At 40.7% G+C, this 25,278-nt stretch overlaps 1 protein-coding gene across 1 annotated transcript in view; it reads right to left on the reverse strand.

Moving 5' to 3' along the window:
• Window positions 1-5,831: 5,831 nt before the first annotated feature.
• Bmx (BMX non-receptor tyrosine kinase) overlaps window positions 5,832-25,278 on the reverse strand; it is a 66,446-nt gene continuing 46,999 nt past the window's right edge. Inside the window, exons 13-20 of the mRNA XM_041639977.1 lie at window positions 24,536-24,663; window positions 19,974-20,048; window positions 19,139-19,310; window positions 14,253-14,469; window positions 13,344-13,408; window positions 12,952-13,070; window positions 9,788-9,945; window positions 5,832-6,193 (exon numbers count right to left, since the gene is read on the reverse strand). Coding sequence (XP_041495911.1) covers window positions 6,119-6,193; window positions 9,788-9,945; window positions 12,952-13,070; window positions 13,344-13,408; window positions 14,253-14,469; window positions 19,139-19,310; window positions 19,974-20,048; window positions 24,536-24,663 — 1,009 coding nt within the window. The 3' untranslated portion in view covers window positions 5,832-6,118. The remainder of the gene's footprint in view (window positions 6,194-9,787; window positions 9,946-12,951; window positions 13,071-13,343; window positions 13,409-14,252; window positions 14,470-19,138; window positions 19,311-19,973; window positions 20,049-24,535; window positions 24,664-25,278) is intronic.

Here is a 25,278-nt window from a genome sequence, read left to right on the forward strand (position 1 = left end):
TGACTATCTTAAATGTCACCATAGAACCTTCATCCAGCAACGGATGGAAACAGAGGCAGAGACCCGCAGAGGAGCACTGGACTGAGCTCCCAAAGTCCAGTTGAAGAGTGGAAGGAATAAGAATATGAACAAAGAGGTCAAGACCATGATGGGGACACCCACTGAAACAGTTTACCTGAGCTAATGGAAGCTCACCAACTCCAGCCGGACTGGGAAGGAACCAGCATAGGACCAAACTAGACCCTCTAAATGTGGGTGACAGTTGTATGGCTGGAGCAGACTGAGGGGCCACTGGCAGTGGCACCAGGATTTATTCCTACTGCGTGTACTGGCTTTTTGGGATCCTATTCTCTTTGAATGGATACCCTGCTCAGCCTGGATATAGTAGAGAGGGCCTTGAACGTTCCCCAAAGCAATGTGCTTTACCCTCTCTGAGGAGTGGATCAGGAGTAGGGGTGAGGGTAAGTGGAGGGAATGGGAGGAGGGGAGTGGGAACTGGGATTGGTATGTAAAATGAAAAAAAATATAGTTTGTTTTCTTTTGTAAAAATAAAATAAAAAAGAATCTATGGAAGAGGGGCTAGAGAGATGGCTCAGTGGTTAAGTATACAATTCCTGCTGCCGATGAAGACCTGGGTTCAGTTCTTAGAAACCAAATGACAGATTCTAATTGTCTGTAACTCCAGTTCCTGGGGATCCAGCAACCTCTTCTGGCTTCCATTGTCACCAGACATACACATGGTACACAGACATATATGCAGATAAACACTTCTACACAAAAATAAAATAATCTTATATTTTAGAAAAGTCTATGGTAGAGGTTCCTGGTGTGCAAAACCCCAGAGAGTAGGACAGGCTGCCTGGGCAGGTTGTGAAGGAAGGGTTCTGTCACTTGATCCCTTTTATCCCTTGAGTAGGAAAGAACTTGGCACACAAAAAACGGTAAATGAAGGAATGAACGTATAAATGTCCTAGTGGTCATTTGAAAAGCGGCATTTCATTATTGACCCATTAGGCACTGAAATTTGTATGCCTCCATTAAAGATAGAATACTATGATCCTATCAATTCTCCGCTGAAATAGTAAAATCATTAAGGGAACGTCAAGAAGGAAATAAGCAAGGGAGACATTTGAGCTCACTGGTTGGGAAAAATGGGTGGTGGTATGAGTAAACGTAAGAATATCAGTGGTTAAGAGCATGAACTGCTCAACTAGAGGACCCTGATCTGATTCTTAGCACCCATATGGTGGCTCACAACCATCTGTAACTGTGATTCTAGATAATCAAACTCCCTCTTCTGGCTTCTGTTGGTGCACATACAAGTAAAGTGCATATACAAACACATAAAAATTATGAAAATTCAAAATGTATTTTTGTTTCAGTGTTAAGATATAAGACGGAATTAGAAACTTCAGTTATCTTTCAAATGAATCAAAAGCCCCCAAACCCCCAACTTAAGTATATAACATCATTAGAATGTAAGATCGTCTTAATTCTAGCAAAACCACCATCTCCTTGAGTGGTGATTGATAATGGTGAAGGTTAATGTGAAAGAAGAAGGCATGAAATTCTACCTGAGCATCATTCATAATAAATTGTACTCTGTATGAAACATGGAACATATTGCTCAATAGTAATATTCAAAACATTGTTCATTATTATTATTTTATATCACTGTACATAATGACACGAAGTACCACTGTTTTAAGTCTGGAGCAGAAACTGTCATTCAAATGGAGTTACAGACCATATATATATATCAGTATCCTGCAATGTAATGAGGTACCGCAGGGCAGTTCAGCATCCATGGATGCTTGGGAAGAATACCAACTCACAGGCCTACTTCATCAAACATTTCTAAGGTGCTTCCTAGGAATCTGTGTTCTAATCAACTCTCCGTTTGGCTGTCAAACATGCTTGACTTTGAAATCATTTGTATATTGCATTAGTTGCTTTTCTGTTCTGTAATAAAAAGACTATGACCAAGGCAACTTAGAGAAGAAAGACTTTAATTTGACTTACAGTTCTAGAGGGCTAGAATTCATAATGGCAGGACAGAGACTGCTTGCAGGATGATAGATAGAGCAGGATGCTGAAAGTTCACATCCTTGATGTTTTTTTTTAATGTGAATATGTCTTTTGCCTGCATATATGTCGATAGACCACATGTGTACCTGGTGTCCATGAAGGCCAGAAGAGGGCATCAGATACCCTAAAACTAAAGTTACAGATGGTTGTGAGCCACTATGTGGGTGCTGGGAATTGAACCCAGGTCCTCTGGAAGAACAGCCATGTGTTCTTAAGCACTGAACCATCTCTTAAACTTTTAAGAGCTTATCTTTGAAGTAATAAGGGTGGCGGCGCTGTGTCCCCAGCACCCCAGCCGCCTGCCCAGCTAGCTTATGCCCCGAAATAATTACACAGACACTGTATTCTTTTAATCACTGCTTGGCCCTTCTGCCCTAGCCCTTACTGGCTAATTCTGATATCCCGATCAACCCATCTCTAATAATCAGTGAGCACCGGTCTTACCAGGAAGATTCTAGCCTAGTCCATCCTGGGTCGAGCTTCATGGCGTGTGTCTGCCTGGGAGCTGGGAGTATGGCGTCTCCCTGAGGCGTCTGCTCCCGAGAGAGCTGTGGAGTCTCTGACCTCACTTCCTCTTCCTCCCAGCGTTCTGTTCTGTTTACTCCTCCCACCTATCCTCTAACTAATAAAATGGGCCAGGGCAGTGCCTTTATTAGCCAATGACCTTCCTCCATCATTTCCCCTTTTTCGGTTTAAACAAAAAAAAAAAAAAGCTTTAACTTTAACATAGCAAAATTACATATAACAAAACAGTTATCAAGTAAAAGTTACAATAATCTTTATCATAACTAAGGAAAACTATAACTATAACTAACTATTCTTAACTCCATCAAAGACTCCAGAAAGATACAATACTACCTAAGCAAACAAGAAAAAAGCAACTTTTAAAACTCTAGAAATGACAGAGACATCTCGCTGCCTGGACAGTCACCCAAAGTTCTTCTGTACCGTTGGGGCATCCATCTTCAGCCTTTAGGCCCATGGTATCCAGCAGACATTTCCATATAGCAGGAAAATTCAAAGTCAATTCATTCACTATCTGTTGTGTCCTGCAGAATGTCTCGCAGACTCTTTCATGAATCAGGAACCCCGAAAGATCATCTCACCTTAGGCAAGTTCAGTAGTCCTCTCTCTGCGGGTTCTCTGTGTCCAGTTTATGCAATAGTCCAGGCAAGAGCAGTTTCTTGCCCAAATGGCTATCCAACTCCATAAGGTGCCTCTTCGATGCCCATCTTCCTCTTGAAGTACATTGGTGCTGCCAGGAGCAGAGTGTCTCATTGTCATGAAAATTCCTAAGTTATTAAAACATTAAATGTCCTATTCTGTAATCTTTGAAAGACATGAAGAATGTCTATCTAAAATATATCTCTATATATCTAGAAAATCTAACTAACATGACTACAAGCTTTACTATTATCGATGATTATCCATTAACAACCTATATATATTACATTTTTAAATGAACTACACAATCACAACACCTTAATCAATATCAGAAATACATATACATATAACAAAATTGACCTTAAATCTCTATCAATAAAGCAAAATCTATACTAATGCAAATTATTCATATCTATATCATATCCCCCTTTAAATGTAAAAGAACGTTTATAAACCATATTTGGGAACATGGGCGCAGTTTTTTCTCTCCAAACTGCTTCCTGCTGAATGGGGGCGTCGTTAATTAGGTCTTTCATGGTATAACCTGTGTGCTAGCTTCATCTCAGTTGGCAGTTGAGCAAAGCAATTTTTTGAAGGCGTGCACAGGAACCATTCAGGAGGGCGTGGTCCATCATACCAAATCGGAATAGAAGAAGTGAACAGCGTCTCATCCTCTGTGAAAACAAAATAAGAAACTCCTTTCCAAAGTATCATATCCTTATATCCAAATTTATAATATCTATGTTAGATTAGTTTAGCAGCATTTATAAATAAATATCTTTTAGCATCTGTTGCTGCTTCCTCAGCATTTAAATAATTTAAAGAGAGCATAATAGCATACAGTATCAAAATTCTCTGTGTATTTTCCATCTTTGTGCAGCTTTGTTTTAACCTCTATTTCGTTTATTTTTACTTTTAACTTTTTGCTTTTTGAGACAGGTTCTCTGTATCTTTGACCTGAAGTAACTCTGTAGATCAGGCTGTCTTTGAACTCTCAGAGATCTGCCTGTCTCTGCCTCCCAGGCATTTGGGATTAAAGGTGTACACTACTACACCTTGAACTCACAGAGATCTGTTTGTCTCTGCCTTCTAGGCACTGGGATTAAAGGCATGTGCTACCACACCTTGAAGTCACAGAGGTCTATCTCCCTCTGCCTACCAAGTGTTGGGATTAAAGGTGTGTACCACACACAACAACTCTTTTCCTTTTTTTTTGTTACTTTAAGAACTTCAACTTTTAGTCTGCATATATTTTTAACACACTGTAAACCATTTAAAAATTTTCTTTGTCTTTGAATCTCTCTTTACTGTATATCTCTCTTTTTCTGACCACATGAATCTTTAATTTACCAAGCAATATCAGTAGGATTAAAGGCGTGGCTTTGCCAGCTAGATCCAGTCCATTCCTTAGCTTTCCAGCCTCATGGCGGAAACTGTTACTGCCACAACTGTATGGTATTTCAAGGTCCCTGCCAGCCAGCTAGCTACAACAGACAACACTCAAGTCCTCTCTCGGTAGCCGGCCCTCCTGCCTCCAACAGTCAGAGTTTGCCCTGGCAGGACAGCCCAGAAAGCTGGCATTTTTAAACGGCGCAGCTTTTTTCCTGCTACGGCTGAAAACCGAAAAGCATGCGTTCAGCTTTTCGTCAACACCGTTTAAGTGTTTCATGGCAGGACCTCTTAATGAGCTGCAGGCTTTGCAGCTAAAGCTGAGTCAGGAAGCCTCTCTTAGATGAGGTGCTTGCTTGCCTCTAGCAAGCAGAGTAGAACCGAGAAATTGTTGCTACCAAGAAACCAGGCACAATGCTTACATTTTGTTCTAGAATTACTTCCCAAGCTGTCTCAGGCTTTATGTGGAAGCAGTTGTCCACGTGGGCGCCATATGTAGTAATATGGGGCGGCAGGGCTGCGTCCCCCACACCTGGCCGCCCACATGGCTAGCTTATGCTCCGAAATAACAACACACAAACTGTATTCTTTTAATCACTGCTTGGCCCATTCTCTTCTAGGCTAATTCTCACATATTAATTTAGCCCATTCCTAATCATCTGTGTGTAGCACCCCAAGGTGCGCTTACCGGGGAGATTCTAGCCTAGTCCATCCTGGGTCGAGCTTCATGGCGTGTGTCTGCCTGGGAGCTGGGAGTATGGCGTCTCCCTAAGGCGTCTGCTCCCGAGAGAGCTGTGGAGTCTCTGACCTCACTTCCTCTTCCTCCCAGCGTTCTGTTCTGTTTACTCCTCCCACCTATCCTCTAACCAATAAAATGGGCCAGGGCAGTGCCTTTATTAGCCAATGACCTTCCTCCATCATATCTTGAACTGCAAGCAAGAAGCAGAGAGAGCAAACTACAAATAAAGCCTGCCCCCATTGACATAATTCCTCCACCAAGGCCACACCTCCTAAGCTTCCCCCAAACAATGCCACAAACTGGGGACCAAGTATTCAAACGCTGGAGAGCTTTCTCATACAGAGGCAAATGTACACAGATTCCTGTTCTTGGAAGGATATTTAATTATCACACTTGTGCCAACAGAGACAAAGTGAGTTCTTAACAAATCATCTTTTCAGTTCTGCTCCATCTTTACACACAAGACACACCCTTCCCAAACTGCAATCTAGAAATGGATGTCTACCATAACCTGGGGAGTAGTACATAAAACATAGCACAAGCAAAATGAACAATTCGATCAAAATTTCAAGGAAATACCTTGTTTTCTCCCTTTTTAGTAACTAATGTAAGAGATAAACAACACATCAGACATTATTAACTAGCTAAATCACATTGTGCCTTTCTACTTCCCTAAAAAAGAGTGAGAGGGTTGGTCAACGTTTATACTCATTCCCTTCAGTATTCCAAAGTTTCTCTTCATGGTTTATCTTGTTCCCGAAGTGGTTCGATGGCAGATAGGAGCTGCTGAAATGTGGGCCGCTTTTCTGGAAGCTAAACAAAAGAGAACCCTGAAGTGTTAGATAATCAAAGTTTTCATTCAAAGGAACAATATTGGGGCCGGGGGTGTGACTCAGCTGGCAACGTGCTTGCCTGGCATGCAGGACACCCTAGCTTTGGTTCTCTGCACCACGTTAACCAGGTGCGTGGCACACATCTGTAATCTGAGGATTTGGGAGGAAGAGGCAGGAGGATCAAATGTTCAAAGTCTTTCCCAGCTATTCAGCAAGTTTGAGGCCAGCCTGGGCTACATGAGACCCTTACTCAAAAATTTAAATGACAAACAACAATATAGGGTTGAGGTGGGTAAAAGCACTTGCCCTACAAGTTCCAATTTTCAAAACTCACATAAAAGCCAGCTATGTGACAAGAGTCTCTGTGATGTCAGCCCTCCTATGGCAAAATGGGAATTGGAGGCAGGAGGATGCCTGGGAACTCACAGGTCAACTTGTTTGGTATATACAACAGCAAAGGAGATTCTGTATCAAGCAAGGTGGATGGTAAGGACTGACACCAGACACAGACTTACCATGGCAGCAGAATACCTACATTCACAATGCACACACACACACACACACACACACACACAAACAAACAATATATAAAACACTCATACTTCAGTCCTAATGTGAGTGACATTCTTTTTCGTTTGAGAGAGGGTCTCACTGAGTAGCCCTGACCTGGAATTTGATATATATAGACTAGGCTGACCTCAAACTTATAGAGATTTGCTCTGCCCCTGCCTCCTAATTGCTACAATTCAAGGAACGTGGAATGTGTACCACACTCACTGATAGTGCCTTTTGAAATGTGGAAACACCATAGACCTTTCCACGGAGATTAGGAATAAGGCAAGTGTGACTTCTGTATTCACTATTCTTAAGATCATGTTGAAATTACTCATCCGTGCACCCAGAAAGCAAAAACCAGACCCAAGAATTAGCAAAGGAAACATAATTATATGCTGAGAAATAAAAGAGGACTAACTACAGACTTCCATGAAAAAGAAAGGATTTTGATAGGTGGGCAGGGTAAAAAAAATAACAAATAAAATTAAATATCCAAAAGTAACCAGTCTGAAAATATGATGGAAGGGAACACATCATTTATAACAGAGGCAATACCAAAATCAGATTCTTAAAAGTGAACCTCCAAACAAGGAAAAAGTTGAAAAGGTACACATGAAGATTGTAACATATATTGAGAAACAACTCTCCTTTGCCCTCCAGCAGGGCATGTCAGTGTCATGGAGATGCAGAATGTCTCCAGTTAACATAAAAAGGAAATACAGTCTTAAGGATGTGAATGGGTTTCTCTTAAGCTAGATGAATTTATTTCACAGATTATGAATTTGTGAAATAGCTAGGAAGCTGTAAAGTACAATAAACTATAATACATGATACTTTAACATTGCAGAATACTTCACTTGCTATGTGCCAGGGTATAATTAAGATAGTATGGTGCTGGCATAGAAAGACTAGACCACAGAAGAGGAAGTTCCAAAATAAATCACTATTATTCTGCATGGAAACGTAGGATAATATTAGCACGGCCTCTCACTGCTGTTAAGGTGGCGCCTTATCTCTTGATGGTCTTTTAGCAAACAGTGCTTCCAACAACTGGACAAACATTATAAAACTGTATGCATAGTTCATGCTATTTATAAGAAACACAATAGAATAAAAATAAATATTTCTAAAGTTTCATTTTCGTACTGCTCAAGATGTTTCAACAGCTCCACAATACATATAAAACTCGAATCTCTCTTCCTTTTCCTCCCTGTCCTCCTCCTCTTCCTCTTCTTCAGGGTACACAACCTCGAGCAGACTTATTTATTTTCAGTCGTTCCGACAACAGCTCTAGCTGAGAACAGTGTGCCTGCGGCCAGCTTCCACACCTTTGTGTGGTGCTGTTCTCATTAGGACACACTTGGGCACCATCTCTATGCACATACCGAGGGAAGTTTGAGGAGAATTCCCAATTTGGCTCAGACACCAGTGCATTCAGGAAGCTGCTCTCCTTTCTATGAGCTACATGTTCCTTTCTGTTTTATTTTTTTCATTTGGGAACATAATTATGATCTTCTTGATGTTTGCCGCACAGCCCCCTACCCCCACACAGTGTGTGTACATGTGAGAAGACTTTGGGGTCAGTAAAGGAAATAGTGGAACCTCAGACCTGACAGCCCCAGTTAGTTGTTTAAACATCAAAGCTAAAGCTATTTGTGATGGAATTGCCTCCATTTTAGGCCCACATCCACTTCAAGTTATTTGGTGCTTTGGGCACTCGAAGGTGGGGTGGGGGGAAGAAGAAGAAGAAGAAGAAGAAGAAGAAGAAGAAGAAGAAGAAGAAGAAGAAGAAGAAGAAGAAGAAGAAGAAGAAGAGGAAGAAGAAGAAGAAAAAGAAGAAGAAGAAGAAGAAGAAGAAGAAGAAGAAGAAGAAGAAGAAGAAGAAGAGAAGAGAAGAAGAAGAAGCCGCCTTTCAGGTGCTTTGTGTATGTGATTAGATGTTGCTATCATGCAGCTTTGGGTTGAGCAGAGATTTTATAGTTTTGTTAAGAGTGAGGCCTCAACCCCACGCAAAAATCTCTAGGTAACTGAGGAAAGCTGGGAGTGGGAGGGGCGGCCTTCCCCAGGGAAGAGCACACCAATTGGTTGCCAAACAGTCAGCCCTGAAAACATACATACAAGCAACTTTACATGACTAAACAGGTTATATTTAAGACTGTATATGTATATACATATACATATGTGCATGTAATAACAATAAGTGGAAGATGAAGCCATGAATTTGAAGGGGGATATATGGAAAGATGTTGAGGGAGGAAAGACAAAGGAGAAATGTAATTATAATCTCAAAAACAAAAACAAAAGCAAGATAGCTGGGAAGTGGTGGTGCACACCTTTAATCCCAGCACTCAGGAGGCTGAGGCAGGCAGATTTCTGAGTTTGAGGCCAGCCTTGTCTACAGCCCGCGTTCCAGGATAGACCAGGGCCACACAGAGAAACCTTCTCTAGAAAAATAAAACAAACAGAGCCAAACTAAACCAACCAACCAAACAACCAAACAAACAAATGTTAAAAAAAGAAAAAAAAATAGTGAAGACACTGGCAGCAGCCAGGCTGCCTCGGTAATAACTGTGTGACTTCAGGTAAGCTACTTAACCTCTCTGGGTTCCTATTTCCTCACCCTATGCACTGGGGTGGTTTCTGATGAGCTCATATTTATAAAGTTCTTACAACAGTGCCATCGGTTCTTCAGTAAACTGTCAACTGCCTTGATTTTTTTTTACGATTTATTTATTTATTTATTTATTGACTTTCTGCCAGGATAGGGTGTCAGATCCCACTACAGATGTTTGGGAGCCACCATGTGGGTGCTGGAAATTGAACTCAGGACCTCTGGAAGAGCAACCAGTGCTCTTAACCATTGAGCCATCTCTCCAGGCCTTGATTTTTTTTTTTTTACATTATAAACAAACATGATCCAGAGCCGCTCCCAACTTCTCTGTGACAGGCACTTTCCCTCACCTCCAGCGAACCCCCCCCCCGCAAGCCCAGTTCTGGCCTGCTTAGGGGGTATACTTGCCTCATGCCAGCAGCTGTACATGATTTGGTAGATGGTGTCGGATGCCAGCTGGGGCCGGTAGAGTCTGTGGCCCTGGGAGACCTTCACAACCACCTCGGAGTTATCATATAAGTCATAGGGTTGCTTCCCCAGACTAAACACCTCCCACATCAGGATCCCTGTAGTGCATCCGGGGACAGCCCCAGCAGACAGAAAAGAAAGAGTGCCAGTGTCAGAAGGCCCAGGGCTTGTGGAAGGAACTTCCTATCACAGGACCAGAAGGCCATGAGCTGGAGCAAGGGATTTCTGGGAAACAAGGCCTAGTGAAAAGGGGAGGGCATGGGGGCATGGATGGTGGGCTTTGAGTATCACTTCTGCAGTCTAGGTGTTCCTGTATTTCTTCAGACCCATCCCCCACTCCATGCACTCAAGGCTCGCCTGCCCATCCTCTCCAAGGGACACAGAGGCTAAACCAGTGCTTCTCAGTCTTCCTAATGCTGTGCCCTTTAATAAAGTTCCTCATGTTATGATGACCCCCCCCAACCATACGATTAGTTTCATTGCTACTTCATAACTATAATTTTGCTACTGTTATGAATCATAATGCAAATATCTGATATATAGGATAGCTGATATGTGACCCCTGTGAAAGGGTTAGTCGACCCCCAAAGAAGTCGAGAACCACTGCTTTAAACAATTAGCCAGGTTCAAAACCCTGGACAACACACATATTCAGAAAGAAGACAATTGCTCTCAAACGCCAAACTTTGAGTTATAGGCTACAGAGTTTATGTAAACTAAGCAGTCTTCCGCTTTGTGATGTTTCTTCCTTTAAACACATATTCTAAACCAGTTCCACAAAAGAGTGAGACTCCCTCCCAACTCTCTCTTGGTAAGGTTGCTCATGCATTCCAAGCCTGGTAGCACCACATAAAATAACTGGGGGAGGGAGGGTTTTCTTTGAGAGGGGCTTTCAGAAGCCCCAATTCATTTTGAATATCCATAGCAGGAGTAAATGGTTTAAGAATAGATTTACTATCTGTCCACAGCCGGAAGACAACTGCAACTCGATTGTTTCATGAGGTGGATTATCAGGTTGGGCAATGCTGCCTCCAGTCAAAAACAAGTTGTAACTATTGAATGAGGTTACAGATTTCAAGAATACTAGTCAGAAGGCATATCAGTTGGTACATAGATATGAAACTAGTCTTGACAACAAGGGCCAAACTTAACCAAAAAGCAATATCTGTGTTACTTTGCCTTGTGGGATGCCCATGTGGTTACCTTTATACTTTTTGAAAGGGAATATTTATTTCTAATGTCTAGTTGGAACAGAAAAATAAACTGATAACTAAAGTTTTATTTCCCCAAGTGGTCTTGCGTGTGTTACATGGTAAATGAAATTGCACTTATGGACTAAGACAAGCTTGAAATATTTCTTGGTTATATTTGTTCTACCTTGTTATTTGTCAAGAATTTGACTTACTTATCATGGACCCACCAGACAGTTGTTGAGAACAGTCATGATTCTATTGACATACTTTTAAAAACCCCAATTTTAAAATATAAATATAAAATTTATAATATATTTATAAAAATATAAATATAAAATATAAAAAATAAATTTAACTTTTAAAAACTCTGACAATTGACAGAATCACAACTTACACAATTTTTTTTTACTGTTTCATAATCACTTCTACAGAATTTGGCTTGTCTTCTTTTGTTTTTGTTAGTTTGTCTGTTTTTGCAGTGCTAGGATCAAACCAGGGCCTTGAACACCCAAGGCAAATGCTTTGCCTCAGAGTTATACTGCTGACCCAACCAACACAACTAATCAAACTTTTGCTATTGTCCTGAGACAGGTCTTGTTAAGTTCCTCAGCCTGGCCTAGAACTCATGATCCTCCTGCCTCAGCACCTGAGGCCCAGGACTACAGGTGTGTCCTCTCATGTAGCTTGAGAGAGTAAATTTTAATCTAAACATTTTAAGAAAATAGTGGGTATCAAATTTCTATAGAAATATGAGATGGTAAGTATCTTAGACTGTGAGTCAAATGGTATCTGTGCCAATTACTTGCTCTGTTTTAGCTCAAAATCAGCCACAGACAACCTGGAAATGAATGGTCATGCCTGTGGTCAATAAAACTTTATTTACAGAAACAGGGCACCTAGTTTCGTCCAGGACTGTGGTTTCCCAAATCCTGATCTAAAACACTAATTTTAGCAAGATGACTTGAAACAAGGTAAGTGTGTTTGCTACGGTTTGGAGGCTTGACTCCCAGCCTGGTGCCTTTGAGGTGTGGGAAATAGAAGAGACCTTACAGTCCTGTGGAGAATTTCCTGAAGGGAAGATGAGACAGCAGCATCTCCTTGCTATCTCTCCTCTTCCTCTTGTTCACAAGGCGAGCAGCTTTGCTCCTGTCCCAGCCTCTGCTCTGTCCCTGAGCACCTCACCACAGACACCGAACAATGCGTCAGAGTGCAGACTGGAACCTTCAACACCATGTGCCAAACATATATCATTTCTTTTGCTAAGTTAGTTCTGCCAGGTGTTACTTAAAGGAAAGGAAAGAAGACTTACAAAGCCAAAGACAGCACAGGGTCAAGTCTACTATTTACATTAAGGGTTTCCCAAAGGCCCTGCCCATTAGAACCCATTAGAACAGTTACCATAGCTACCCTCATGCCCATAAACAGTGGTCTATATTTAAGTCTTCCAACCTTTGGACTGAGATTTAAATTTTAACGATTCCTTCACAAAACTCTCTGAGGCTAGAAGTGGTACACACCCGGAATCCTAGCTCTTGAGAGGCTAAGGAGGTAGGAGGAACATGAGTTTGAGCCTAGCCTGGGTTACATAACAAAACCCTGTTTGTTTGTTTGTTTGTTTGTTAAAAAAACAGAGCAAAACCATTTGAAAGTTTCATCGGAATAGCTCCTAAGTCCCTTGACTCTTCAGGCTTATGCTAACATGATGTAAATTATGGATGTGCATAAGACTTCCTAACACCGAACCCAAGGAAGGAAATGGCCTTTTTCAACCGCTTGCTTGTCTCACACCGCGTGTGGAATTTTGTAAAGACTCGGGCTTCTTTTTCAAATGGATGTTGCTGTCCTTGTGGTTTCCTGTTGTGGAAGCTGACTTATGAAATGGGGCTGGGTGCTGTGTGGTTACTTCCTTACCGAACGCCCATACGTCTGACTTGCTGCTGTATTTGAAGTAGTGAAACACCTCTGGGGCCGACCACTTGACTGGAAACTTGGTTCCTACTGAACTGACATACTGGTCATCAAGAACGTATCTGTAGGGAAACATCATCACAGACATTAAGACACACAGTGGGAAGACCTTTATTGGCCAGCATTGCCTCCATGGCCTACCCCCATCAGCTAGGCCAACGAAGGACATAGAACATCCATAGTCTGCTGAACGCTTCAGTTTTCTAGCTAATTTTTTATTTGTTCTGTTTCTCTATTCCTGAGACAAGGTCTCGTGATCTCCTGATCTTCTTCCTCTACCTCCCAAATGCCAGCATTGTAGAAAGAAAAGCTGTTTGGGGACATCACTGGCTCACCTTGTCATTCCAAAGTCTGAGACTTTCACAGAGAGGTCACTGTCCACCAAACAGTTCCGAGCAGCCTTGGGAGGGAAAGCAAAATCTTCAAGTGGTAAAAGCAACCAAGAATCTCCTCATATCAAAGACTCAGCCATTTTCTTCTCCTCAGCTTCATTTTCAGCCAAACCCAACACAGCCTATCACAACCCCAATTACTCAGAAAGATTTTTTTAAAAATCCCCTGGAATTTTCAATTTTTCAAAATGAAAACGCGCTGGCATAAGTCTGTCTACCCAAGCATCTGAACTGATTGACAATATACTTGAACACAGAATCTCAGCTCAGCAAGGAGAGAGCCTTCCAGTAAGTAGATCCTGTGCATTCTTAGATGCTCGGAGTTGTGCACACTACCCCCAGGACTTAGGGGATGCATTGGCCGGGTGTGTGCAGGATGCTCGCTTTTCAGCAAAGAAAATCTCTGAAGTTAAAGGCCAGTGCATACCAAACAGTACTCAGAACTCTCACACCAAGCCAAACACACACTTCCCTTTCCGTCTAATTCTTTTGTATTTTCAGTTATTATATCAAGTCGCCGCTTTAGCACTAAACTCTTTTTCAGAGTAAAGGTTAGCTTCGGTTTAGTGGCCTTGAGAAACAGTGAACTGACCCACGTCTTTCCATCTGTTCTTCACACCACAGCGCAGGTAGCTACAGAGATCCTCATGCCTCACTTGACTCTGACCTTCCCGAGTTTCAAATATTTCACTAAGATGGTGATCTTTCGATTGTAAAACTATTACATGCTCACAGGAGTAAAAGCAAGGAATCCATCCCTCTTTGTCAGACCTCTCAGCGGCCCTATCCCTGGACGAGGGAACTGCGGGCTACGTCCTCTTACGTCATCCACCTGCCGGAGGCTTGCCTTACCAAATCCCGATGTATGAACTGGTGGCTCTCCAAGAAGGCCATGCCTTCACAGACATCGTAGCACATTTCCAAGAGCTGGGAGGTTTCCAGTCCCTTCCCATGACTCTTCAGGTAACTAAGCAAGCAACCGTTGGTTATATACTCAGTTACTATGTAGATGGGGTATTTCTTCGAACATACTCCATAGAATTTAACCAGCTTGGGATGGCTGAGTTTCCTGTAAAAGAATAGGTTTGTAAAGTTCATTTTCAAGATGGCTTGGCCAAGGACGAACAGATTCTCATCCCCTCTACCTGAACAGAGAAAGAGAGCTGGGAGCTTCAGATTTTGTTCGAACAGGACAATTTTTGGAGGCACGAAAGGAAACAGTGTTCTTGCCTCAGATCTGATACTGGCGGCCACTCTGCAGCGCACTCAGTCTGGACATGCTGTGTTCGCCTCTACCCCCAAAAATCAGGATAGTGGCGTGGGTTGAAGTATTATAATTTGAAGGGTGTAAATACAACATAAAATGTGAAGTGAGACTTCACATAATCTCTCTTTTTTATATCTTTTTTGGTTCTATCTTCCTTTTTTGATTTTTAAAAAATGCTGGTGTGTGTGTGTGTCTGTGTGTGTGTGTCCATTTGCATGTATGTTTCTGTGTGGAGGCCAAAGGACAATCTCAGATATCATCTTCAGAAAGGCCACCGATCTCCTTTGAGATGGGGTCTTTAACTGGCCTGAAACTTGCCAGACAGCATAGGCTGACTGGTCAGTGAGCCTCAGGAGTGCTTCTGTTTCTGCCTCCCCATAGCTTGGATCAATTTTACAGATTACAGTACTTTTTAATGACAAAAATGCATTTTAATATTTTACCAGAGACACCAGCTATACCATGTACCCAAGAAAGTTTTTTTTTTTTCAGAAAAAGAATTTTACACTCTATGAAAGGAGCTTTCTTTAGTTTTCTATAACAGTTTTGTTACCAAGGACAGAACCAGCCACATAATTTCTAGGTTCTGAGAAAAAATGAGAATAGGAAAAATAATTGCTTACAACTTAATTTGAGCAGCATGTGATAGCTCACACCTATATTTCATTGTACTTATGGGGGATTTACGGTGAAGTTGGGCTACACAGTAACTTCCAGGCTACCCTGGCTTATGAAGTGAAACTGTGCCGCAAAACCACAAACCAAAAAAGTATTATTATTATTTTTTACTCTGACCTTTCTAAAATTATTTTTTATTGATTTTTATTGAGCTCTACATTTTTTCTCTGCTCCCCTCCCTGCCTTTCCCCTCCCCTTCAACCCTCTCCCAAGGTCCCCATGCTCCCAATTTACTCAGGAGATCTTTTTCTACTTCCCATGTAGATTAGATATATGTATGTCTCTCTTAGTGTCCTCATTATTGTCTAAGTTCTCTGGGATTGTGGTTGGTAGGCTGGTTTTCTTTGCTTTATGTCTAAAAATCATCTATGAGTGAGTACATGTGATAATTATCTTTCTGTGTCTGGGTTACCTCACTCAATATGATGTTTTCTAGATCCATCCATTTGCCCACAAATTTAAAAATGATTTTTTTTCTGCTGTGTAAAACTCCATTGTGTAAATATACTACATTTTCTTTATCCATTCTTCAGCTGGGGAGCATTTAGGTTGTTTCCAGGTTCTGGCTATGACAAACAAAGCTGCTATGAACATAGTTGAGCACATGTCCTTGTGGCACAATTGAGCATCCTTTGGATATATACCCAAAAGTGGTATTGCTGGATCTTGAGGAAGGTTGTTTTCTAATTTTCTGAGAAATCACCACACTGACATCCAAATGGGCTGTATCAGCTTGCATTCCCACCAGCAATACAGGAGTTTTCCCTTTACCCCACGACCTCTCCAGCATAAGTTGTCATCAGTGTTTTTGATCTTGGCCATTCTTACAGGTGTAAGATGGAATCTCAGAGTTGTTTTGATTTGCATTTCTCTGATGACTAAGGATGTTGAGTGTTTCCTTAAGTGTCTTTCAGCCATTTTAGATTCCTCTGTTGAGAGTTCCCTGTTTAGATCTGTACTCCATTTTTTTTATTGGATTATTTGTTCTTTTGATGATCGTATTTTTGGGTTCTTTGTATACTTTGGAGATCAGACCTCTGTCTGATGTGGGGTTGGTGAAGATCTTTTCCCATTCTGTAGGCTGACATTTGTCTTGTTGACCATGTCCTTTGCTTTACAGAAGCTTCTCAGTTTCAGGAGGCCCCATTAATTAATTGTTTCTCTCAGTGTCTGTTCTGCTGGGGTTATATTTAGGAAGTAGTGTCCTGTGCCAATGTGTTCAAGTGCACTTCTCACTTTCTCTTCTATAAGGTTCAGTGTGGCTAGCTTTATGTTAAGGTCTTTGATCCATTTGTACTTGAATTTTGTGCGTGGTGATAGATATGAATCTATTCTTATTCTTCTACATGCTGATATCCAGTTATGCCAGCACCATTTGTTAAATATGCTTTCTTTTTTCCATTTGCTATGTTTTGCTTCATTGTCAAAAATCAGGTGTTCAAAGGTGTGTGGATTGATATCTGGGTCTTTGATTCGGTTCCATTGGTCCTCCTGTCTGTTTTTATTTCACTACCAGGCTGTTTTCAGTACTGTAGCTCTGTAGTAGAGTTTGAAGTTAGTGATTGTGATGCCTCCAGAAATTCTTTTATTGTACAGGATTGTTTTGGCTTTTTTTTTTTGCTTTTCCATATGAAATTGAGTACCATTCTTTCGAGGTCTGTGAAGAATTTTGCTAGGATTTTGATGGGCATTGCATTGAATCTGTAGATTGCTTTTGGTAAGATTGCCATTTTTACAATGCTAATTCTATCTACTCAAGAGTATGAGAGATCTTTTTACTTTCTGGTGTCTTCTTCAATTTCCTTCTTCAAAGTTTTAAAGTTCTGTCATACAAGTCTTCCACTTGTTTGGTTACAGTTATTCTAAGATATTTTATGCTATGTGTGGCTATAGTGAAGGGTGATGTTTCTCTGATTTCTTTCTCAGCCCATTTATCATCTGTATAAAGGAGGGCTACTGATTTTTTGAGTTAATCTTGTATCCTGCTACATTACTGAAAGTGTTTATGAACTGTAGAAGTTCCTTGGTAGAATTTTTGGGGTTGCTTATGTAAACTATCATATCATCATCAAATAGTGAGAGTGTGACTTCTTCTTTTCAAATTCGTATCCTCTTGATCTCCTTTTGTTGTCTTATTGCTCTAGCTAGGATCTCAAGAACCATATTGGATAAATATGGAGAGAGTGGACAACCTTGTCTTGTTCCTGATTTCAGTGGGATTGCTGGGAGTTTCTCTCCATTTAGTTTGATGTTGGCTGTCGGCTTGCTGTATATTGCCTTTATTATGGTTTAGGTATGTTCCTTGTATCCCTGCTCTCTCCAAGACCTTTATCATGAATGGATGTTTTATTTTTTCAAAAGCTTTTTCAGCATCTAATGAGATGATCATGTGGTTTTTATTTTTCAGTTTGTTTATGTGGTGGATTACGTTGACAGATTTTCATGTGTTGAACTATCCTTGTATCTCTGGAATGAAACTGACTTGATCATGGTGGATGATGGTTTAAAATGTATTATTTTACAAGAGTGAAAACAGAGCCACAAAGCAAGTACTGGAGGGACCTTGCTAATATGTGGTGACATGTCCTTGGTCGCTAATACATGGTGCCATGCCCACGAAGACAGCCCGGATGAAAGGCTCGTATTCATGTAGTATCTCTACTGAACAATTCCTCAGTTATGGGAGAAGCAATCATTGTAACTTCCCTGTCTCCTTTGATCTTTAAAATGTATCATCAAGGACATGGACACTGGAGGAAACGGACACCAAGGAAATGGACACTGGCCCTATAAAGATGTCTCTGAAAACTGTTGAATAGCTTTTTCAATAGATGTGGGTATATATGGCAAATAAATCCTTTCCTCCCCAAGTGGCTTTTGGTTACGGTCTTTCTCACAGTAATAAAAGTAGGTGGAATCTGTAAATTTCAACTCTTTTGTGTGTGTGGTGAAGGGTAGAAGTCAACCTTAGCTGTCACTTCCCAGGAGCCGTCGACCTTGTTTGTGAGACAGGGTCTCTCATTAAGACCTTAGATTCCTCAATTAGACAAGGTTGATTGGACAGTGAACTCCAGAGATCCACCTGCCTCCTCCTCCCCAATTCTGTGATTACAAGCATGAATCACTGCTTTTACATGGGCTCAAGGGATTGAACTCATGCTGCAAGGCCAGCACTTTACTGACTGAGCCATCTGACCAAGACCTTGATATAATACTTTTTGATCTTTCCTGATTAGTTTTCTAAAGGAGTGACCAGCCATGCTGCTTTACCTGGGTTAGAAGCATTTCTAAGGATGAAGGACTCACCCACTCGAGGACTGCCGAAGACCGTACTTGAGTCTGTTTCTTCAAGGGTGAGCCATGCTACTCCTAAGTGATACCATTGGCTAACACATAGTTGTTTGTGGGAGATGCAAGGGGAAATTAGATATACTGAGGGCTGTACCCACCCACACATAACTATTAAGGTCCTTTGTAGCACAGGGCAATGTTGTGAGCAGGAGAAAGATCAAAAGAAGAGAATTCAAAGGCACAGAGGCCAAAGGATGCTTTATCAATAGAGTCAGAAGTATTCTGACTTCAAACATGGCATTTCAAGGTGTTATGCAGGCCAACTTGTCAAATTAGGAGCATAACATTGATTTTATTTAACAGCTCGTTAGGCTAAACTATAAGTCTTAAATATTTGTAATTGCAACATAGGCCAGGCTTTGCAAATGTTAGGGAAAGGGACTGCTAATGTTGATGCTCTTCTGTGGAGAGTGAACAATCTCACTCCTGAGGAGAGACTTACATCATGGTCTGGGCCTCCTGAAAGAATTCATCTTCTGACATGGCGCCCTCCTTGATCATCTTTACAGCCACATCATACTGCCCCTTCCACTTGCCCAACTGGACCACTCCAAACTGGCCACTTCCCAGCTCCTTCAACAGGGCGATCTCTTCTCGTTTCAGTTCCCAAACTCCTAATTAAAGCAAGGCAGAAACTTTAGAAGTCATGTCAACAACTCACAAAGTGATTTCTTCTGTAATGAGCTTTTTGTGTCCACAAAATGAGGGCCACTAAGACATCATTTGGAGCAAAATCCTCAGTGAACTGATATCATGACCACATCACAGGAAAATGGAGTTTTCAAAGCAGCTGTAGTTCTTGACAGGAGTCAATTTTTTTTTGGTCAACTGGGGGTGTCTTGGAGAGAAACAATGTCAAAAATGTGCTTAATGTTCTTAGGTCTGTAAACTACTTTTAAATTTTTCATATAAAACAAATTAAACTGCGATCAAGGCCGATGTTATTACTCTACAGATAATGAGCTCCAAATAAGAGTAGACATAGAAGTCAAGAAAAAGGAAAGACAGGTAAGAGGTGCTGGGGATGAATGGCAATGTCTGTTAAGAATAAACATTTGAGAGTTATTTTTGCTAAAGCTGGGAAGATCACAGAGTTAGTTGTGGATAGCCGGTTTCAAAAAAATAAATGAATGAAATAAATTAGACTAAATTTCTCCCTGGTGCAGTCTGAGCAGGGACTTCTTGCTGTCATCCATAATGAGTCAGAATTGAATAACAGGTGTTTGAACCCCAAATGATGAGAAATGGAGTTTAAGAGCTCAAAGTTGTGTCCATACCACTTCCCAGAGCCACAGACATCGGGACCTTGTTGGCCTTGGTTGACACTGGGTGGCGGAGCCGTGTGATCATGCCTGCAATGGAATCAGCAGCAAAATGTCATGTTACCATCATATTATATTACACAGAATCACTCCACACTCTCCCAATAAGTTGAAAATGTGGGATTTGGGGTGTTGTGATGCAGAAAGAGAAACAATGTTTAGTATTTTCATCAGATTCTTGTATTCAGTCACTTCACTCAACAAAGTCAACTAATGCAAAGCAAAATCGAAACGAGCCAGTTACTTTGTATGAAATCCCATAGGGATTAGTTGCTAGATGGAATCTTTAGCATAATTTTTTTCTCATTCATATTTAATTGTCTTTTTCCAGTTCTACATTTACATATGCATATAAATAGCACAGAAATCAGACTAAAATCTCAATAGGAAACATATATTTACATATAAAACAAACCATGCTAAAATTAAATCTATTTCTAAATTATGTCAAATGCTCAAGCCATTTTCATCAACATATAGCTATGGTAAAGTTGCATTAAAGCTGTCATGCTTATAGTGTCTTGAAAGAAACCACTCCAAAGAGTAAGTGATTATTGCCTTAAGCATACAATGGTTTCCTGATCGGAACTAGCACATATGTGTTTTTCCTTCCTTCCTTTAGATAATTGTTTTCTTTTTGGTAGTGTCCACCAAATGTTTTCAATATGATCTCTTTACTCAGCAGATAAAGATACCAGCATGCATAGTGAAGTTTTTATTTTCAAAAGCGTATAGAAATATATGTATATTTGCACACATATAAAAATATACATATAACCTCTGGGTAAGATAAATAATTATTATTTTTAAAAGTATTTTATATCTTATGATTTCTACTAGAAATGTAATATCTTTGTGATAAAATAATTTAATAAAAAATAAACGAATTAGAAATTGACACCTGCTTTTGAAATATGTATATGTGTAACTAGTGCTGTAATAGCCATTGTGTAACCATAAAATACACTAACACACTGAGGATTTAATGAAATGATATTAAGAAAACCCAATGTTACATCATCATTTTAATATCTTTTTATATCCTGTGTATCCTCTAAGGTTCAATCGTTCATTTAGAGATAACTGTTTGTATAATAGCTTTCCCAAAAGTGCTACTGGTTACGATAAACAATTAAAGAAATTTGAGAGAAAGAAAAATACAAGCATGAGCCAAAAGGAATTGGAATCAAGTGGTGGCAGTGCTCAGACGCCAAGCCCACGGTTTATTTCCCCCCACTCTTGGGATTTCACCAAGTCACTGCCTGTAATGGATACTGTTCGAGACCTGGAAGATGGCTCAGTTAGTGAAACACTTGCTGTTCAAGCATAAGGGCCTGCGTTCACATCCCCAGTATCCATGAAAAAAATCTGGCACCATGGTGCACATCTTTAATTCTGGCACTGAGAAGGCAAAGACAAACAGATCCCTAGAGACGACTAGCCAGCCAGTCTAGCTAATCAGTGAGCTCGAGGTTCAGTGAGAGATCCTGTCTCAAAGAATAAAGTGGGGAGTAACCAAGGAAGGCACCAAGACCTTGTCTTAGTCAGTGCTCTATTGCTGTGAAGAGACACCGTGACTAAGGAAGCTCTTACAGAAGAAAGCTTTTAATTGGGGGCTCCTTTGCAGTTTCAGAGGGTCAGTCCATTATTATCATTGTGGGGAGCATGGTAACATGCAGGCAGACACTGGTGCAGTAGCTCACAGCTACATTCTGATCCATAGGCAGAGAGAGGCTTTTGAAACATCAAAGTCCACCCCCCAGTGATATACTTCCTACAACCAGGCACACCTAATCCAAGAAGGCCACACCTACTAATCTCTGTCAAGTAGTACCACTCCTGATGAACAAGCATTCAAACCTATGAATCTGTGGGGGTCATTCTTATTCAAATCACCACATATTTCAAGCTTTTACACAATCTGCATATATGGTCATACACACACACACACAGAAACATATACACAACATATACAATATCCCTTTGCAGAGGTACTATTACAGAAAACAGGGATACTCATTACTTCAGCAAAGTTTTAAGAGAAAAAACAATATCATACATTGTTGAATATGAAAAACATTGTTACTAGTAGGATCATGCACTTCTGCAAACCATTTGACAATTTCTCATTTTTAAATGTTCATAGTCTTTGTCTTAGAAACAAGCAGTATAATCATCCAAGCAAATGTACAGAGCTATGCATGCATTGCTATGCAATAAAATATCCATTAAAATGCAAAAATATCACACATAATCCTCTGCTAATCACCAGAGGGCTACTGCAAAATGTAATACAATTCTACGTAGCTGTTAAAAAGATCACGGTAAGAAAGGGATATTTGCATGGAAAGTCCTCTAAGGCAGGGTTAGTAAAGAAAACAAATTGTATAATATGTGGATATTGATCTTTTCTCTGTAAAGTATAATGTTTATGAACATGTGATTCTTATATAACAAATATTATTATCCATATACAAAACATCATTGACACCATCCTGTGCGGAGAGATTCCCATCCAATGATGCACATTCCTCTAATGTTTGAATTTTATAATCAGATTGCTTTTATGGGCTAGGAAAGAAAATCTAGAAACAAAGTTTTATTAAAACAATTTCCTTTGGGGGCTGGAAGGACGGTTCAGTGGTTAAGAGCATTGTACTGCTCTTTCAGGAAACCTGAGTTTGGTTCCCAGCACCCACATCAGGTGGTTCACAACCATCTGTAACCACAGCTCGAGGGGGATCTGATGCCAGCTTCTGCCCTCTGTGGGCACTGCATTCATTTGCCCAGCACACACACATAATTAAAAATAGATAAGTGCCCCATTTTATAATTGGGTTGATTAGCCTTTTACGGTCTAGTTTCTTGAGTTCTTTATATATTTTGGAGATCAAACCTTTGTCAGTTGCAGGGTTGGTGAAGATCTTCTCCCAGTCAGTGGGTTGTCTTTTTGTCTTAGTGACAGTGTCCTTTGCTTTACAGAAGCTTCTCAGCCTCAGGAAGTCCCATTTATTCAATGATGCCCTTAGTGTCTGTGCTGCTGGGGTTATACATAGGAAGTGGTCTCCTGTGCCCATGTGCTGTAGAGTACTTCCCACTTTCTCTTCTATCAGGTTCAGTGTGTTCGGACTGATATTGAGGTCTTTAATCCATTTGGATTTGAGTTTTGTGCATGGTGATAGATATGGATCTATTTTCATTCTTCTACAGATTGACATCCAGTTTTGCCAGCACCATTTGTTGAAGATGCTCTCTTTTTTCCATTGTATACTTTTAGCTCCTTTATCGAAGATCAGGTGTTCATAGGTTTGTGGGTTAATGTCAGGGTCTTCTATTCGATTCCATTGGTCGACTTCTCTGTTTTTATGCCAATACCAAGCTGTTTTCAATACTGTAGCTCTGTAATAGAGTTTGAAGTCAGGGATGGTAATGCCCCCAGACAATCCTTTATTGTATAAGATTGTTTTGGCTATCCTGGGTTTTTTGTTTTTCCATATAAAGTTGATTATTGTCTTCTCCAGATCTGTGAAGAATTTTGATGGGATTTTGATGGGGATTGCATTGAATCTATAGATTGCTTTTGGTAGAATTGCCATTTTTACTATGTTGATCCTCCCAATCCAAGAGCAAGGGAGGTCTTTCCATTTTCTGGTGTCTTCTTCAGGACATTGAGCTTATAATTCATGTTCCTAGAGAAGCTAAATAAGGTGAATCCAAAGACAAACACATAGGCATCCTCAGGAATATTAACCTTCATCAGGCGATGAAAGGAGACAGAGACAGAGACCCACACGGGAGCACCGGACAGAAATCTCAAGGTCCAAATCAGGAGCAGAAGGAGACGGAGCACGAGCAAGGAACTCAGGACCACGAGGGGTGCACCCACACACTAAGACAATGGGGATGTTCTAATGGGATCTCACCAAGGCCAGCTGGCCTAGGTCTGAAAAAGCATGGGATAAATCCGGACTAGCTGAACATAGCGGACAATGAGGAATTCTGAGAATTCAAGAAAAATTGCAGTGGGTTTTTGATCCTACTGCATGTACTGGCTTTGTGGGAGCCTAGGCAGTTTGAATGCTCACCTTACGAGACCTGGATAGAGGTGGGCAGTCCTTGGGCTTCCCACAGGTCAGGGAACCCTGATTGCTCTTCGAGCAGATGAGGGAGGGGGACTTGATCGGGGGAGGGGGAGGGAAATGGGAAGCGGTTGTGGGGATGAGGCAGAAATCCTTCATAAATAAATAAATTAAAAAAAAATAGATAAAAATCTAAAGAAAAGAATTTTTCATTTTAAGTAATTCAGCTTATTTGACTTCTTTCCTTTTAGTTTTATAGAGTGTATCATATTATATTTGAGGCGGTGTGAGCTACAAATTGAACCAGACAGCGATTGATAGCATCTCCTCCTCATTTCTTGGTATCCTATTAATCAAGAATATTAAGGCGAGCGATGGTATCCAAAAATCGGCCATTTATATGTGAGGGCCCATCCAGGAAAACCTGGACTAAGTTACCTGCTGAGTTGTGCTGGTGATAGTGTATGAGCTTTGAGATGGAATCGAAGCAGTAGTTCTCGGCCAGGTAGAGCTTATTCTCGGCATTAGTATGCACATGGTAATGTTTGACAGTTCCTTTTTTATCACTAGTAAGGAAGAAAGACGACGTTAGAAGGTTTAAACAGTAAGCTTTGGATGAACTAATGAACACATAATTATTTTGAGTCTATTGACAAATGTTGGAGCAGGAAACCAGGGATACTTATTCAGACGACATCTGCCGCTTCTCAGCAAGCATCCCTGACAAGCAGTAATGATGGCCAAGGGATCCTCTCTGAACTTGGTGTGTCCTTTATGCATATATAAAATTCATGCACAGAAAATTTGAACTTTAGGTGCTAGTAACCTGGCCAAGCCAAGAAAGGTACCTGCAGCCAATCATAGCAAGCTGAGTTCAGTTCCGCATGGTTGAAAGAGAGAACGGACTTGCACAAATTTTTTCTCTAACATCCATACATGAGTCTCCAGTAGCACAGTTTGATAATTCATTATAATAATATTTTTGGAAAAATTTATGTTACTGTTCCTTAGTGAGTATAAAAATAAAATCGACAGAATCTGTTTGTGATGGCTACGAGCCTTGGAGTTCTTTAGGATCATGTGAGAACATTAATTCTCTTTTACAATAATAATGGGGGAGAAAACTGTGTGGGCGAAGGTGATTAGGTTGTGGGTATCATCACCCTAGAGCTCCTTTGGGA

Source organism: Microtus oregoni, unplaced genomic scaffold (assembly GCF_018167655.1).
Source record: "Microtus oregoni isolate MIOR12 unplaced genomic scaffold, Mior012 000061F_ref0000440, whole genome shotgun sequence".
NCBI classification, from domain to species: Eukaryota; Metazoa; Chordata; class Mammalia; order Rodentia; family Cricetidae; genus Microtus; species Microtus oregoni.